General features: G+C 45.9%; 1 protein-coding gene across 1 annotated transcript in view; it reads left to right on the top strand.

The window, feature by feature from the left end:
• chd7 (chromodomain helicase DNA binding protein 7) overlaps positions 1-10,358 on the top strand; it is a gene marked incomplete at its 3' end in the record, with an annotated part of 231,082 nt that extends 220,724 nt beyond the window's left edge. The window contains exons 37-42 of the mRNA XM_084327629.1: positions 225-446; positions 2,147-2,287; positions 3,478-3,582; positions 6,243-6,420; positions 8,220-9,020; positions 10,267-10,358. Coding sequence (XP_084183755.1) covers positions 225-446; positions 2,147-2,287; positions 3,478-3,582; positions 6,243-6,420; positions 8,220-9,020; positions 10,267-10,358 — 1,539 coding nt within the window. The remainder of the gene's footprint in view (positions 1-224; positions 447-2,146; positions 2,288-3,477; positions 3,583-6,242; positions 6,421-8,219; positions 9,021-10,266) is intronic.
• Positions 10,359-14,547: the final 4,189 nt, after the last annotated feature.

Below are 14,547 nucleotides of genomic sequence, written 5' to 3'. Positions count from 1 at the left end.
ACCCTTTCTTTCTCTCCACCTCTCTCTCTCTCCCCTAACCCTTTCTTTCTCTCCATCTCTCTCTCTCCCTCCCTAAGCCTTTCTTTCTCTCCATCTCTCTCTCTCCCCCTCCCTAACCATTTTTTCTCTCCATCTCTCTCTCTCCCCCTCCCTAACCCGTTCTTTCTCTCCATCTCTCTCTCTCTCCCTCCCTAACTCTTTTTTTCTCTCTCCATCTCTCCCAGGATGACTCTGAAGGGACCAAAGCTCCAGGCGGGGAGGCTGTGCAGGCTGCTCCTCGTGCCCAGAGACCCCTCAGCGTGCCTGCACCGAGCCCCAGCACCCGGCCCCCTGCCTCTGGAGGTCTGGAGGAGGGAGAGGCGGCTGCAGCCGGTTCCAACAAGGAGCTGAGAGACTGGCTGAGGCAGCATCCCACCTACACCATGGATATGACCGCATACACACCAGTAAGATCACACACACACACACACACCATGGATATGACTGCATACACACCAGTAAGATCACACACACACACACACACACACACACACACACACACACACACACACACACACACACACACACACACACACACCATGGATATGACCGCATACACACCAGTAAGATCACACACACACACACACACCATGGATATGACTGCATACACACCAGTAAGATCACACACACACACACACACACACACACACGCCTTGCACTATATAGTATTGTATATTAGTACACTGCATAGTATATTGTATATTATATGGTAACTTAGTTACGTCTATTCTGCATCCAACATTGTACATATGTCTATACTGAACACTGTGACCTCATTTTTTTACTTCTAATTTACATGCTATACTATGTTATTTTATTTCATACTTATCTTGTCTTGCACAGTCTCTGGAGCGTAACAGTAAGAAGCATTTTGTATAAAAGTATTCTGTACTTCTGTATGACAACTATTAAAGAAACTTGAACTTGAAACTTGAAACACACACACACACCATGGATATGACCGCATACACACCAGTAAGATCACACACACACACACACCATGGATATGACCGCATACACACCAGTAAGAACACACACACACACACACACACACACACACACACACACCATGGATATGACCGCATACACACCAGTAAGAACACACACACACACACACACACACACCATGGATATGACCGCATACACACCAGTAAGATCACAGACACACACACACACCATGGATATGACCGCATACACACCAGTAAGATCACACACACACACCATGGATATGACCGCATACACACCAGTGAGATCACGCACACAGCATGGATATGGCCGCATACACACCAGTAAGAACACACACACACACACACCATGGATATGACCGCATACACACCAGTAAGAACACACACACACACACACACCATGGATATGACCGCATACACACCAGTAAGAACACACACACACAGCATGGATATGACTGCATACACACCAGTAAGAACACACACACAGCATGGATATGACTGCACACACACACACCAGTAAGAACACACACACAGCATGGATATGACTGCACACACACACACCAGTAAGAACACACACACGGCGTGGATATGACTGCACACACACACACCAGTAAGAACACACACACGGCGTGGATATGACTGCACACACACACACCAGTAAGAACACACACGGCATGGATATGACTGCACACACACACCAGTAAGAACACACACAGCATGGATATGACTGCACACACACACCAGTAAGAACACACACACAGCATGGATATGACTGCACACACACACACCAGTAAGAACACACACACGGCATGGATATGACTGCACACACACACACACACACACACACCAGTAAGAACACACACGGTGTGGATATGACTGCACACACACACCAGTAAGAACACACACGGTGTGGATATGACTGCACACACACACCAGTAAGAACACACACGGTGTGGATATGACTGCACACACACACCAGTAAGAACACACACGGTGTGGATATGACTGCACACACACACACCAGTAAGAACACACACACAGCATGGATATGACTGCACACACACCAGTAAGAACACACACACGGTGTGGATATGACTGCACACACACACCAGTGTACTGACTGTATGTCTGTGTCTCTGCAGAAGAGCGAGGATGTGCTGCTGTCTCAGTTCTCTAAGCCTAAACAGAAGCGTCATCGCTGCAGAAACCCTAACAAGATAGACATCAACACTCTGACTGGAGACGAGAGAGTTCCTGTTGTCAACATACGCAACGGACGCAAGGTAATACCAGAAATACTACTATATTACTACACTACTACTACTATGCTACTATTACTATACTATACTACTACTACTATTACTATACTACTAATATGCTACTACAGTACTGTACTACTACTACTATACTACCACTACTACTATACTAATATTACTACACTACTATACTACTACTATTACTATTGCTACATGGTTATCATATAGAGAAAATGAATATTAACACTTTGGTCGCCAAAGACGCCATGCTCATTCTGCCAAAGACGCCGTACCACGTCTTTGAGATCAATATTTAAAAAATCTGTGATCGCAATCATATTTCTCCCCCGGAGACTTGAGATCTACTGTTGATCCCCTCTCAACTCTCCAACGGTTCAAGAGCGCCATCTGGTGGCCGATCGGCGGATCGCCCAAACCGGAAACAGGAAACAGAAGCTGGTGCTCATTCCAATTCAGTCCGATCACTCGCTAATAGTCCCAGGACTCGAGCTAGACACAATGGATAGCAATCCGTTACCAATAACTCGATAAACAACATGATTTGGACGTATATACTATTATACAACCTGGAGATGGATCGCATATTTCTACATCCCATAATAGGAATATTTCTGCTCCACGCTCATCGCCCAACGCTACGAGGAAGCTACGGTGAGATTCAGCGTTTTTTTTAACGTGTTCGATATAAACTGCTCTGATGATCATATTGCCCACACTAGATGAATCATCTAACGTTGGCCACGGAATTATAAACGACCCCCCCCCCCCATCCGGTCAACATCAGATGATAAGTAGTAACTTCTAGAAGCACGTCCATTTGAAAAATTTTATCTCGCGCAGATCGCTATCAAACTGTATTTGATCATCAATATAATGCATTTAGGGCTATAAATCACGTTCTGGAGAATGCTGCAGAAAACGATAAAAACATACTTATACTTTAGACTGTATTTTAGTATGAATATGTGAATGAAAAAGTATAACGTTGCTACACCCTGAACAATAGATACTTGACGTTGAATGGGCCATAGTAATGTCAATTTAGCAATACAATTTAAAAAGTTATAGCCCTGCAAAGAAGGGGAACTTCTCCATAGACATAGAGCTGGCGTGGGATGGTTTATTGTGAGTATAAGCCTGGCGACCAAAGTGTTAATACATAACCTAATGTCATATTTTTGCTTCCTTTCTTGCAGATGGGAGGGGCTATGGCTCCACCAATGAAGGAGCTTCCCAGGTGGCTATTGGAGAACCCTGAGTTTTCCATCTCTCCTGATTGGACAGACATTGTCAAGCAGTCTGTGAGTAGCCAATAAAGATATTTCTCCCCCTATTCTCTATTATCTTTAACTATAACAAGCTGGGGCACCAGGGTGGCGCACCACGTAACTGCACTCGCAGTAACGCAGCCGTCCTGGGTTCAACTCCAGCCCGGAGACCTATGCTGCACGTCTTCCCCCACATCTTCCCCCAACTTTCCTTTCTGCCGGGTCTATCCAAAACTAATAAAGCTGTAAAAAGTGCCAAAAATTCAAATCTTTAAACTATAACAAGCTAAGATATATTACACAGTAAAATAACTTATTATGGCTGAAAATGACCAGGTTGTAAGAAAAGACCGTAATCCTGGTTAGAATACCCACATTTCTGTCCATATGTAATTCATTTGTAGGAATTACATATTGATTCAAATTAGCTTTTTGTTTTGTTTTTCTTTTTACCTTAACTCTTTGCCCGCCAAACCCGAGAAAAGTCGGGTTTCGTCGCCAACCGTTGAGCACCAAACCCAACTTTTCTCGGGTTTTGATCCTTTGATATTTTTCCTTTGATCCCCGTTCTAAACACTCGGCCGGAGCACCCACACCGCACCCACGTTGTGCTAATGACCAGAAATGTGCAGAAACCATGCAGTCTTTTAGCAGCCATTAGAAATGTTCTTGAAACATTTGAATATGTCTGCATGCCGGGGCCTTGGGTCTGACTGGAAAGCTGAGCCTCTGACCCGACCAGCCCGACTGTATTCATGTGTGATGGTGTTAGTCCCCATAGTAGCCGTTTCATTGTGGCGAGACCGTTTTCTAAAACTTGACCTCGTTATAAGAAAGTGACCTCTGGGATCATCACTGAAACCACAAACTTCCCAGCAATTTCCAGAATAGTAGTGCTCGTCATCCAACTGGCAGAAAATGCAATTCTTACAGAAATCTCAAAGTATTTGACACCAAAACACTCTACGGTGTTCCTCGTGGTTTGGAGATTTCTTTACCATGCTTATCATTCTCCAATGGTCAGAAATGCAAGGTTCGCACAAGGTCCTTGAAGTGCTTGATTTTTTACAAAAACGAAATCTAGTCCTGGAATTCCTTGAAAACAGCCAATTTCTTAACACGGTGCCCTCCCGCCAATGACTGATTAACACGTCATTCTCCGCCATGCGTTGTCTGCCAATGACTGATTACGACGTCATTGAGATCAATATTTCAAATTTTCGTCATGGTATTCACATTTCACCCACGGAGTCTTGACTGGTGCTGTAGATCTCCGCTCAACACTCCAACGCTTCAATACCGCCACCTGGTGGCCGATCGGCGAGTTGCCAAAACCGGAAGTGACCGGAAATGCTTGGTCCGCACACTATTCCGTCCGGCCACTCGCTGTCGCTCGTGGGACTCCATCTTGACACACTGGATATCGTCCGTTGCCATAACTCAATAAACAACATTATTTGGACGTATATAGTATTATACTATTGATTGATTGATTGATTAATAGATTAACATTTTTATAAATTTTTATTATTTTATTAATTATTAATGTCCGCCTTGTTTCGAACGGTTAAGCTTAGGCCCTCGTTCGAACTGGTTAAGGTTAGAGTTTGGAATCAGGGCTGGTGGTCTAAAATTTTCTATCAATCAATCAAAGCGGGGAACATAGAACCCGGGGAACATAGGACCCGGGGAACATAGACAATTAGACATGCTCCCGCTACGAGGAAGCTGCCGTGAGTTTTTGATTATTATTATCCATACAAACTGTTCTGATCTATATATCACCCATACTACATGAATCATTTAACGTCGGTCATTGCATTATAAACGACCCCCCCCCCTCCCCCTCCGGTCACCAGCAGATGATGAGTCATGACGTTTAGGACCTTGTACAATTGAAATTTTTAATATAACGTTGATCGGTGTCAAACGGCATTTGATGATCTAATATATGCATTTATGGCTATAACTCACGTTCTATGAAATACAGCAGAAAACGATAAAAACATATTTATACTCTGGACGGTATTTTAGTATGAATGTGTGAATGAAAAAGTAAAACGTTCCTACATCCTGAACGATAGATAATTGATGTTGAATGGGCCATAGTAATGTCAATTTAGCAATACAATTTAAAAAGTTATAGCCCTGTAAAGAAGGTGAACATCTCCATAGACTTATAGCGCTGGCAGAGGATGGTTTAGGATGAATCAAAGTGGTGGCGGAGAATGGGTTAAAAAGTCCTTGAAATTCAAATCAACCATTTGTATTGAAAGTTTTGTTCATCCATGATAAAATTGTTATGAATCAAGACATTTTATTTAAGTGTAACTAATTGTCGGAAATTGGTTTTAAGCCATAAATATTGGATCTGATTTTTTTTTTCTATAAAAAAAACGGCATTTAAAAGTGAATCGGATCCTTTTAAATGCCCTTTTAAAATGAAAAATAGTGCTTGGAAAAGTACTTGAAAGTCCTTTAATTTCATTTTGCAAGGTCTGTGGGAACCCTGGAAATGGTTGCCTAGTCTTTCTTTACCATATAAACCAAGGTAAATATTGGACCGTATCTCACAAGCCGTGTCTGTGATGTCACGGTGTTGGTGATGGCCACGCCCACTTAGCAGATGGGAACCAGTGGAGTGGCTGTTCTCTGTTCCTGTAGCCTCTAACTGTCTCCATCCCCTCCCCCAGGGTTTCCTCCCGGAGGCCATGTTTGACCGCCTGCTGACGGGCCCGGTGGTGAGAGAGGAGGGGGTTCGTCGTCGGGGGCGACGGCCCAAGTCTGAGATCGCCAAGGCAACGGCAGCCGCTCAAGCAGCGGCAGCAGCCCAGGCTGCTCAGGCCACACTTGCAGCTGCTTCCGGTATAGGTAATACTATACTACTACTATACTACTACACCTATACTACTACTAATCTACTACACCTATACTAACCCAGGCCACACTAGCAGCTGCTTCAGGTATAGGTAATACTATAACCCTACTATACTACTACTACTACTACTATACTACTACGCCTATACTAACCCAGGCCACACTAGCAGCTGCTTCATGTATATGTAATACTATACCCCTACTATACTACTACTACTATACTACTACGCCTATACTAACCCAGGCCACACTAGCAGCTGCTTCATGTATAGGTACAACTATACTAGGGGTGGGGGGGAAATCGATACGTAGTAGTATCGCGATACTTTGCGTGGCGATACTGTATCGATACAGGGACGCCAAGTATCGATATTTAATTATTCATAAAAAAGGAAGTTGCATTGTTCATTTCAATACTTGTAATAGTACAGTAGTCCACACACACACACACATGTGCATTCAGTTAAGTTGGAATATGACTGTAGTACCTGACAAACAGTTCAGTTTGTCAGGTACATGCAACACAGATTACAGTGTTTACATCTGTCTGCTTGAGAAAATACCATGTTCTGCAATAAAAATGATTGAAGTGAGATGAACAGACTGAACTTTATTTTATTAGATAAAACATGTTGACAAAGTTGGGCGGCTACATGGCGTAGTGGGCAAGGCGCTCGCCACAAAATGCTGGAGACGCTGGGCTCGTCAGTTCGAGCCCAGCGCTCCACATTTGCTTTCAGTTTAGCTGGTCGTCCGTACTAATACACACTGGCCGTATTAGGTGGTGGGAAACTGATGGGTGGGGATCGGGCGTTGTGGACAGCGACTCCTACAGTTGGTGCGCCTGCGCAGTAGAATCAGGAAGTGTCGGGGGCAGCGTGAGCCTCCCGCGCGTTACTCCTCGCCACTGAGCGATCGAGCTGCGCAGGTGAAAAGATGCGACTGCTGTTACCTCAAGTACCGGAGGGGACTTGTGCTATGTATGACTTAGTCCACATTGCAGCCGGCTTGTGGGAGGCAAGAAACAGCTTCCGTGACAGGGGAGGGTTGAATTGGATGATACGAAATTGGGATGGGAGAAAATATAGAAAATGGGAGAAAAAGTGGATCAAAAAAAAAACATGTTGACAAAGTTTTACTTTGCAGTTGAAAAAAGGTAATAAATAAAATTTGATAAAAAAAGAAATTCTCGCAATACTCAGCGTATCGCGATGTATTTAGTATCGCGATACTATCGTATCGTGACGCAAGTATCGCGATAGTATCGTATCGTGAGGTCTCTGGCGATTCCCACCCCTAAACTATACTACTACTATACTACTACACCTAGTACTAACCCAGGCCACACTAGCAGCTGCTTCAAGTACAGGTACTACTATACTACTACTATACTACTACACTACATTCAAAGGGGATCCAGCTCTCTTGTGGACAGAGAAGGGTGTCTCTAAGTGTCAGATTCAAGCCATTGTTATTGGACCACAAGACGTATGATGTTGTCGGGGTGACAGTGGCTCAGGAGGTAGAGCAGTCATCTGGTAATCCCGGTTCGATTCCCACTCCTTATGGGCAGCGTGTCGAAGTGTCCTTTTAGCAAGATGCTTAACCCATAATTGCTCCCGATGAGCAGGTTGGCACCTTGCATGGGCGCCTCCGCCGTCGATGTGAGTGTGTGAGTGAATGGGTAAAATGTGAGGAACAAATTGTAAAGCGCTTTGGATAAAAGCTGTTATATAAATGCAGCCATTTAGCATTTGTGTTGTGTGATATTTAAACATGCATCTGCTCCTCAGGCGGGATCAACCCTCTGCTCCTGAACGGTCTCTTCGGAGGGATGGACCTGTCGTCTCTGCAGAGTCTCCAGTCTCTGCAGCTGGCGGCCGGGCTGATGGCCTTCCCCCCGGCCGACCCCAAGCAGGCGGCTGCCAACGCAGCGGCCGCCTCCATGCTGCCCCTGATGATCCCCGGGATGGGCGGTCTGCCCAACATGGCCGGCCTGCCCAACATGTTCAGCCTGGGCGGCCTGGGCGGCCTGGGTGGCCTGGGGAGCCTGTTCGGCGGCAACCTAGCGGTGGCCGCCGCCGCTTCAGCCGCCGCGGTTTCCGGGGCGACGGGCAACGGCATGACTGACGGCGAGGAGACGCCGAAGAGGAGGGGGGACGGCGAGGAGGGGGGGAGGCGGGCCAAGAGGAGGAAAGCGGAGAGGGAGGACGACGGCGCCTCTCAGCTCCTCCCGGCTCCCGACTCGTCGAGCGACGTGTCCGTCAACGGCGACACCGCCGCCCTCCTGGCCGCAGCGGGCATGACCTTTAACCCCTTCCTGCTCTCTACCATGGCCCCGGGCCTCTTCTACCCCTCCATGTTCCTCCCTGCTGGCCTCGGGGGTCTGAGTCTGACTGGCTTCCCCAGCGCCTCCACCATGGCTGACCTGCAGAGCGCCATGGTGGGAGCCCTGGGGGGAGGAGCCATACACCCCCTCAGGGAGGAGGAGGAGGAGGAGGAGGAAGAGGAGGAGGAGGAGGAAGAGAAGGAGGAGGAGCGGGAGGAGGAGGAGGGAGCAGCAGCGGTAGAGGATGTGCAGGGGGGAGACGACAGTGACTTGGCTGAGGAGAGAGAGGGGAGAGGAAGAGAGGAGATGGAGGATGTGGGAGGAGTGGTGGAGGAGTCACCGATGGGAGGGGGGGGGGAGGAGGGGGAGGAGGCGCCAGAGAAGGAGCCAGAGAAGGAGAAGTGACACAAAAACAAGCACGCAAGAACTGACTGGCCTTGGACATTTCCATAACCCCTCCCCCTCTCTATATCTCTCTCTCTCTCTCTCTCTCTCCACCGTCACGTTTACACCCCCGCTCCACCAGAAATATCCAAACATTATTATTATGAAGCCTGTTTTCTTTTTCTTTTTTTCTTTGATGATGATGATGATGATTTTTTTTGTTTCATGGATTATTTTGGCCAGGTATATTTACTTTGCCTCAGAGAGGAGAGAGGTGTGTGTGTAAGTCAAGTCTCTCTCTCTCTCTCTCTCTCTGGGCAGTAGTGTAGTCAGGGAAGGTGGTCTACAGACTGTTTATATTTAGTAGGACTGTGTATACTGTAAGCGCAGCCCTCATATAGGACTCTACAAGGTTCCAATAGTTCTATCGTTGCTGCTTTCATTTCTTTTTTTTGTTGTTTATTTGATCTCTCCTTCCTTCCTCTGCGGACCGTTGTCACGACGACGTCGGTAGCATCTTGTTTGAGAAAAAAAGAAGAAAAGAAAAAAAAGGAAGAGTAAACTCCAGTGTGATTCTAACATTCTAACCGCGTTACGCCGTCTGTCTGTCTGTCTGTCTGTCTGGCGACGCTGCTGCAAAGGACGCTGGGTAATGGAGTTTTTCTGGCTGTTCTGTCTCAGAGCAGCGTTGCGTAGTCCTCACATATCAGAGCCTGGTTAGACTGACACAACTACTGTCACACACTGACCACACACGTACACACATATGCACGCGCGCGCACACACACACACACCCATTGACCACACACGCATACACAAACACTGACTGCAATGCACGCTTTCACTATGATATGCACACATTCTTATGCCACACACACACACACACACACACACTGTCCCTCAATCCCTACACACACACACACTAACCCCCATCCCCCTGATGACTGTTTTAGTATATGGGACTCATCCCAATGACTGTACCCTGTGTGTGTGTTTGTGTGTGTGTGTGTGCATGCACCAGTCCCACACTGTTCACAGGCAGACCTGAGTCTCACCGTTACCTCCTTCAAACTCCGCTCCTCTCTCTGGGTGTGTTTGATCCCGGTCTGGTCTGGGGGGTGTGGCAGGCGGGCTGGGTCTCCTCCCTCCCAGGCCTGACCTAATCAGCAGCCAGACGGAGCAGAGTGTCATCGGAGCGGGCGGTGACTCGGGAATGTGATGTTTCAGGTAGTTTCTTTTTTATTTTGTATTCCCCACTACTACTTCCTGTTTCGTTGTGTTGTCATGGTGACATTAGTGTAGCTCCACCCCCCCCAGTGCTGCCCCCCTCCTCGACCACGTGTCTCTCAAGACTGTTCCTCTAGTCACACACACTGATGCCAAGCCTGGACACAACCACCACAAACGTATATATTTATATATATGTACCTTTGGACAGTTATACATGTACACATTCACTGTATTAATGTACGACTCTAGAACCACAATTGCGTTTAGAATATTTCCTGATAAAGGTGAGGAGCGCTTGGTTCGTCTGCTACCCTGAGACTTTCCACAGGAGCCGCTGAACTGCCTGGAATCCAGCGCTCCTCCTGCTGGATTCAAATATTTATATTGTTTTGTCCAGGTTTAATGAACACAGCCAGCCCAGCAGACCGAGAGGGAGGGAGGGAGGGAGGGAGGGAGGGAGGTGTGGCTGCATCACAGAAAATGAAAGCTCTGCACGGTTCTATATAGAACTGTGACCCATAGATTGGTCGTGACTCCTAGTGTTCCATTGGCCAGAAGTTCAGGTTCTGCTATGGAACGTCTAGCTCTATGCTGGAGCTGTGTGGAATGTTGCTGTAATGCACCCCTCCCTCCCTCTACCCCCCTATCTCTATCTCTCTCTCTCTCTCTCTCTCTCTCTCTCTCTCTCTCTCTCTCTCTCTCTCTCTCTCTCTCTCTCTCTCTCTTTCTCTCTCTTTCACTCTAATGCTGAGACAGCAATAACCAAGGCAGCTTTTGAATGTTCCAACATCGCTATCCCAACACACACACACACACAATACATTATGAATAACCACAAGTGTCGTATGAATAGAAGCGGAACTATTAACTGTAAATGATTATGATGAAAAAGTACTGCAATCAATTGTCTCACTCTGTTCCTGTTGATGCACTGGTGTTGAGAGTTTAAGTAATCAGGTACCTTTATAACTAGCTACTTCTTGAGAAAAAAAAAGGACTTTTTGTTACTTGTAGCCAGCAAGCTGAAGAACATTACCTCAGAAACTATCTAGCCTTGAAGTTTACAGACATACCATGGAAATGTTTTTGTTTTTTTCTCTTTTGTTTTAATTTTAATTTTTTTTGGTGTGTCTTTTTTTTGTTTTTTTTGGAGACATCATGTATGATGAATTGTAGCTATGATGCTTTTAATAAAAGTGAATCATGATATTCGCCTAGGAAACCAACCCTGTGTCTCTCTGTTATTTAACACATCTAAACAAAGCAGGCTATTCTCTACAGCTGAAACCATCACAGTCAGGAAAGCTGAAACCATCACAGTCGGGACAGCTGAAACCACCACAGTCAGGACAGCTGAAACCACCACAGTCAGGACACCTGAAACCACCACAGTCAGGACCGACACCTGAAACTATCACAGTCAGGACAGCTGAAACCATCAGTCAGGACAGCTGAAACCATCACAGTCAGGACAGCTGAAACTATCACAGTCAGGACAGCTGAACCCATCAGTCAGGACAGCTAAAACTATCACAGTCAGGACAGCTGAAACCACCACAGTCAGGACAGCTAAAACTATCACAGTCAGGACAGCTGAAACCATCACAGTCAGGACAGCTGAAACCATCACAGTCAGGACAGCTGAAACCATCACAGTCAGGACAGCTGAAACTATCAGTCAGGACAGCTGAAACCATCACAGTCAGGACACCTGAAACCACCACAGTCAGGACCGACACCTGAAACCATCACAGTCAGGACAGCTGAAACTATCACAGTCAGGACAGCTGAACCCATCAGTCAGGACAGCTAAAACTATCACAGTCAGGACAGCTGAAACCACCACAGTCAGGACAGCTAAAACTATCACAGTCAGGACATCTGAAACCATCACAGTCAGGACAGCTGAAACCATCACAGTCAGGACAGCTGAAACTATCAGTCAGGACAGCTGAAACCATCAGTCAGGACAGCTGAAACCATCAGTCAGGACAGACACCTGAAACCATCACAGTCAGGACAGCTGAAACCATCAGTCAGGACAGCTGAAACCATCAGTCAGGACAGCTGAAACCATCAGTCAGGACAGCTGAAACCATCAGTCAGGACAGCTGAAACCATCAGTCAGGACAGCTGAAACTATCTCAGTCAGGACAGCTGAAACCATCAGTCAGGACAACTGAAACTATCTCAGTCAGGACAACTGAAACCACCACAGTCAGGACAGACATCTGAAACCATCACAGTCAGGACAGACACCTGAAACCATCTCAGTCAGGACAGACACCTGAAACCACCACAGTCAGGATGAAACCATCACAGTCAGGACAGCTGAAACCACCACAGTCAGGACAGCTGAAACCACCACAGTCAGGACAGCTGAAACCACCACAGTCAGGACAGACACCTGAAACCATCACAGTCAGGACACACACCTGAAACAATCAGTCAGGACAGCTGAAACCACCACAGTCGGGACAGACACCTGAAACCATCACAGTCAGGACAGACACCTGAAACCATCACAGTCAGGACACACCTGAAACCACCACAGTCAGGACAGCTGAAACCCAGCCAATTGTCCACCATTGACTAAAAACACACAAAAAAATACTGTTACTGTCTTTTTACTATGTACCTTACTAAATGGTAAATGGCTGCATTTATATAGCGCTTTTATCCAAAGCGCTTTACGATTTTGTTCCTCACATTTTTACCCATTCACACCGACGGCGGAGGCAACCATGCAAGGTGCCAACCTGCTCATCAGGAGCAATTAGGGGTTATGTATTCCCAGTGTTAGAAATATTGTCTGTTACTAGGCTTGAGTAAATTGTAATGAACCAAAGGAGAATATAATGTTTTTTTTTTTACTGAATAACACCATGCTAAAATGTACCAGACATGAAGAATTACCACTGAGCACCTTCCTGAGATCACCACCAGAACCGCACCGAGTCCACCAAAACTATATGTGAAAGTGACAACTGTGTTCTATTTTATGGCAGTCACATTCAGGTTTGTTCCACCCGTAAAATATCCCGAAAATAAATTCGAAGAAAAAGCTTCACGCTAGAAGTCAGATGATTGACGGGGCAAGTGTCGCTTTTTTTTTCTTTTTTTTTAAAGTCCTGGTTCTCTTCTCTCAAAAGACTACACTCAAGTTAGGTTGTGCCAAGTCCTCGCATCAATAAGTGCCTTTTTCCGACTCGATGCGCTGAGATTTCTATATACTCATATTTCACTAACACTTAAAATCATTGGTAAACAAACGTGCTGAAAATATACACTTTGACTGCTGTTTTGACAGGGTTAGGGTCTTTACTCTTGGCTACATTTGATGAATAAACGCAACATTAATTAATACGTTCTATATTGATGAATTTATGGCGTGTTATCAATCTAGTACCGGACTGCTCGGGTTTAAGAGGTTAAGTGTCTTTCTCAAGGACTATATGCTGCCCGGGAGGAGCGGGAATCGAACCGGGAACCTCTGGATTCAGATAGTCCTAACAGTGTTTATTATTAAGAAGTCCCAACAGTTCTCAAATTCACCAGCCGTTAGTTTTCCTGAAATTGGCAGCAGTCCGTGCCCACGGTTGTGGAGCCCGATTGCTACTGGCATGAAGGACTGACTGCCTATTTGTCGTCTATCAGGGGGATGGGTCTGACTGAACATGCGCCTCACCTTAGCTAGCTCCTCATTGAGTGGTATGAGTCTATGGCTGAGCTAATTTAGCCAGCCTAGAGCTGTTTCTGAATGAGCTAATTTAGCGAGCCTAGAGCTGTTTATGAATGAGTTAATTTAGCGAGCCTAGAGCTGTTTATGAATGAGTTAATTTAGCGAGCCTAGAGCCATTTCTGAATGAGCTAATTTAGCGAGCCTATAGCTGTTTCTGAATTGAGTTAATTTAGCGAGCCTAGAGCCGTTTCTGAATGAGCTAATTTAGCGAGCCTAGAGCTGTTTCTGAATGAACTAATTTAGCGAGCCTAGAGCTGTAAGACACGGACCAAATAAACAGACCTAATACGTTATCCATACAGTCTGTCATGACCTCGGATGAATGAATGAAAACTTTATTTAACAAATTGCAGAATGGGTACAATACAGTACGGGTCAATACACACAATCGTTAAGGGGGTGCAGACCAGAGAAAGACGTTTGTCTTGTTTACATC

This window comes from Notolepis coatsorum (genome assembly GCF_963971535.1).
Source record: "Notolepis coatsorum genome assembly, chromosome: 13".
NCBI lineage: Eukaryota > Metazoa > Chordata > Actinopteri > Aulopiformes > Paralepididae > Notolepis > Notolepis coatsorum.
Note: the sequence above shows the minus strand (reverse complement) of the source record. Positions and strands in the feature narration are given on the sequence as shown.